Source organism: Fundulus heteroclitus, chromosome 2, assembly GCF_011125445.2.
Source record: "Fundulus heteroclitus isolate FHET01 chromosome 2, MU-UCD_Fhet_4.1, whole genome shotgun sequence".
In the NCBI taxonomy this organism is placed as follows: domain Eukaryota; kingdom Metazoa; phylum Chordata; class Actinopteri; order Cyprinodontiformes; family Fundulidae; genus Fundulus; species Fundulus heteroclitus.
This window is the reverse complement of record NC_046362.1, coordinates 10083008-10087587: the sequence shown is the minus strand read 5'-3', so window position 1 is coordinate 10087587 and position 4580 is coordinate 10083008. Positions and strand designations below refer to the sequence as shown.

General features: G+C 37.5%; 1 protein-coding gene across 1 annotated transcript; it reads left to right on the top strand.

Moving 5' to 3' along the window:
* The first annotated feature begins 1808 nt into the window (after positions 1 to 1808).
* LOC105920984 lies at positions 1809 to 4315 on the top strand. The gene is made up of 7 exons (XM_036144634.1): positions 1809 to 1862; positions 1963 to 2043; positions 2129 to 2443; positions 2629 to 2961; positions 3059 to 3346; positions 3456 to 3564; positions 3684 to 4315. Exons 2-7 carry the CDS (start codon positions 1971 to 1973, stop codon positions 3790 to 3792), a joined length of 1227 nt encoding a protein of 408 aa, XP_036000527.1. The 5' UTR covers positions 1809 to 1862; positions 1963 to 1970; the 3' UTR covers positions 3793 to 4315.
* Positions 4316 to 4580: the final 265 nt, after the last annotated feature.

Below are 4580 nucleotides of genomic sequence, written 5' to 3'. Positions count from 1 at the left end.
TATCATTAGCAGGCCCCTGTGGGTGAAAATAATAGCAGGTAAATGTTACCTCTCCACTGTGCTCTCCCAGCCTGAGAAACATTTGTCGCCGGTTTTGCTGCCGCCAAAGCCATCTAAGCCGACTGTCCTCCTCCAATAACAAGTAAATTAAAAAAAAAATAATAATTTCCATATCCATTTTTATTGTGTCGTTTATCCTGTCGGTTTTTGTCTGGCGCTGTTTTTCTCGGGCTTGGGGTAGACGTGATGACGTAGTGTCGCAACCAGGAAGTGCTCCAAAGGCTAGACAGTCCCATTTACAAACGGCTGAGGATCCTCCGGAGCATCCTAAGGCTGTGTCCTCCTAAGGCTTTGTAGGCTGGGTCCTTCGAAGGACGCAGCCTGCGAATTGAGACGCAGCTTTAGTCAGCTTCCTTCTTTATCTGCTTCACAGGCGTTTCTTCCACAAAAACATTGTGTGTAATTAAACAGTAGATGCACATTAATTTGACTTTGTCATTTCCCAGTGAGTCTTAACACCAGTCTTTATACGGTTAGGCTCTTCTTACAACCCCACTGAGGTCAATGATGTTCTACGTTCACTCAAACACTAACTCCTCTATTCTCCTCATTTCATTTTTTTACATATTAATTAAGAGTCTTCCTGCATAAAACATACAGTATTATAGTATCATATATATCATAGTGTATTATAGAATCAGACAGTGTTTCATTACCATGAATTAAATGCAACAGCTTGGTCAATAGACTGAATGTTAATTGACTGAATGAGCTTTATTCAGTGTAGATAAAACCCTGCAGCCATTTCATTTGTATTACAAGCAAGCTAATACACAACAATCCAAGAAATATTAAAACCTTAATCATACTGGAATATGTTAAAAATAAGTAACTGTACAGCTGATGCAAGAATTCCTGCTGAGGTCATAGCAAATTTCATATTGTAAAACTATTTGAAAACTGGAAGTTGCAAAATGCAAATCAATTTGTATAAGCCGAACAACAGCTTTGCTTTTATTATACATACAATCATATAAGGCTTAACTCCACCACTGGAGTCAGTTGCACAGAGCCTTGCAAAGCCATTCCTTACCTCATGAACTTGTTTGTGTTTCACACTGGATCTTACTTCCTTCTTATTCCCTGTCATACTCTCATTCGACACTGTCCTTGTGCAACAATTAATATAGTATAAAAATACCTTTATTTTCCCACAATCATGAAATCCCGGATGACAATGGCAAAAACACATAGTGTTAAACACTAGATTTGTAATATGAATAACAGGCTAATATAAAGATAAGTTCTAAAGCACAAGAGAACTAATTTATCAGAAGGTGGGGGAGAAAATATTGCGTAATTATTGATAATACACCATATTCAGAAAAAATACGGTGCATAACATAATGATGTTTGTTAGATGATTCTGGTTCTGCATCATTACTTAGTTAAATACTCTGCTATGGTCAAAGGGAGTTTTCATCAACCTACCAGGGTGAGAATTATTTCAACAGTTTACTGAATTGTAGGATCACATACGGAACCTTGCAAAAATAGTCATACAACTTTATACACTTAGTTAACTAACAACCACAAACTTCACTGTTTTTCATATCACAGTGTAACATTTTCAATTTAACCACTCATGCTGTTTTTAATCAATGCATAAAACTGGAAACTTTTAATCTTATAATAGATATAATATGCCTGTTCTACTCAGACAGAAGTACCTTCCCTTTTTACTGAAACCAGGCGCTCCGGCATTTCACAGTTTATTGTCGCAATAGATCACTTCCTAGTAATACAGTCTCAGAGGAAAGTAACAGAAAGATCTTTCTCAAGAGGTGATTAAGACTTTAGTGGTGCGTTCGATCCACATGCTACATAAACTTGAATTATTTTAGAAGAATTGTCTATTTGTCTCCACTCTAAACCATTCTTTTTTATTAATTTCCCACCAAGATAGGAAAATGGCTTTGTCCTTCTCATTTCTTTTCTGGATTTTTCTAAGAACCATCTGCTGTCAGCCTCAGTGCATCCAAGGTAAGTTTAAATAAAATCTGTAAAATGAGTTATTAGCATTTAATAGAACATTAAAAAGCTTACATTGTCTCTCTGTCTTCTTTAGAACCCCTTGATGATGCAGAGTTTTACATTAATGCAACAGAGCACATTGAAGTGCAATCAATCGAGTGTATTCAGATTCCACACGAAGTTACTTTTCCACGAGACAAAGTTACGGTCCCATATAGAAAGATCTTATTTGAAGGAGATCCATTGAATGTTGTTGATGTAAAAGTTGTCAGTGGCATGGATTCTGATACAAAAGATATATTCTTAATTCAGGCGCTTCCACGTGGAGAATATGAGTATGGCTTTAAACTTGAATGGGGATGCAATCAAACATATGTTTTCCCCAGAAGGATTCACATTTCCGTTTCTGGTGAGTAAAAATGTTTATGGTAGTCAAATGTTTATTAGTTGTGCTTCCTTTTATGACCCTTATTTTGCTCTGACCAAACTTTAACATGTACTGTATTTGATTCAGATGACTTTCTTTATGATTTGCTCAAATAAAGCTGAAAATATCTAAAAATTGGTCATTTGTTAAATTTTGTGTATTTACAGCATTAAGGGCAAAACCATCTCTTTCTCCCCCCCCAATGGTGGAAGGACAACGTTCAGGACTATATTGCCGGGCTCCTTATTCATGCTCCGGTGATGTGATTTTGTTCTTGAAATGGCAAAAAGCTGATGGACAGTCCACAACATTGGACAATGGTTTCAGTGATTATGAAGATTTCTTCCGGTATAGATATGCATCTAGACGTAGATGGAGACACGGAGGTAGACTCCATATACCTTTTAATCCTACAGCGGATCATCACAATACCAACATCACATGTGTGGCAGAATATGATCATGATATTGCTGAGACAACTGTCACCTTGACAGTGAAATGTAAAAAAAAAAATCCATATTTGTAAAATGATACTGCTTATAGTTTAATGATGTGCAATGATATAACTTTATGTATAATCTTTTTGTTTTTCCTCAGTCTCACCTAGGATCCTAAACAGCTCCCATTGCCGAGTTACAGCAGAGCAGCTGATTTGTCTGTGCATCAGTTGGGGCAATCCTCTTCCACCAATCTTTTGGCCTTTGGAAACCCTCACAGATTACTCAGTCACTAGTTTTAGCATTGCTCAGAGAGTAAGAAGCACCTTCACCATGCCTGCAGCTAAATATCACAATAACACGGTCAAATGCATGAGCAGCAATGAACTTGGTCAGGCCGAAACTGATATTCTGATTGAAAACTCTGCAGAGGATGTCAAGCCAGACGGTGAGTCTTAAATGTTGTCGTATTGATTTTATCTCAATTTTTCAGGTACAAATTAAGCAGTCGTTGGTCTGCTCCACAATTAATCTTTGCAATCTGATTTTTATTTTAGATTCTCAAGGATCAAGCAAAGGGTTTGACTCGGCTCTTCCCTGGATAACCGGAGTGTGTTTCACTCTAAATCTGGTCTTTGTTGCCGTCATCGTCTGTATTCATCAAAGGTAAAAATGCAAATATGTTTAGACAAGAAACAGAGTTAAAAGCAACATTAAAATATCAGAAAGGCTGTTAATGTGGAGGAGTAAATATTCTAAAACAGAGTTCTTTTGTGTGTTTACAGAAGTAAAAATAAGCTCAAGGAACCATTTGAAGAAGTAAAGACATATGCATCTTTGAGAAAGGTTGATGTGGAGGAAGAGTACAGCGTTATTTCCCCACAGTGTAAATAGGGCAACTTTAGCTTTGCAACAAAGAGGAAGTAACATTTATCATGATGTCATGTATTTAAAAATAGCTATTTAAATTGTGCTTGTTAGTAATGTACAGGGTGACAAGCCTTTTTAAGTCAAACACGTATATATCAGCCTAGTGATGTACAAATTATCTACCCTTAGAGATAAGGCGAGTCAGCTGGGAACTCCTAATATAGCTGCTCCTTCTCCACATGTTAAAGAGGAAGCTGAGCTGTTTCAGCTATCTGATCAGGACGTTTGAATCACTTGGTACTGTTCTTCCAGCAACCCTACTGAAGACAAACAAATGGACAGACAGAAAGATGCAAACATGCATATCTAAATTGCCGCAGTTAGGTTCAGTGGTTGCTAGTGATAAATTGTTTTTTGGGAGGCGCACTACAGTAGGGGTCGGCAATTGCCACACAATAAACCCTACCTGAACCCTGCATGGTCCCTGTCCTGCTGTTGGATCGCTACGTTTGGTCAATCTGTTTTTTTATTATTCCTCCAGCAAAGCTTTCTGAGATTTTTATTTTGTAAATAAATTACTTCATTTTGTTTCGCTGTACTGTTCTCTTCTGTTTAAGATGCTACGGTGTGACTTTGATTTACAGTATGATGAAAACTGATTGGATGAACAATACCACAAAAAGTGATGATTAGCATGGGTGTAAAGAGCTGTGCCCCCAGAACAATTTTTAGTAACCAATTACAGACCCGCTTGAAGTCACATGGAAGCCTAAAGGTTACGCACACACACACACACACATACACACACGCAC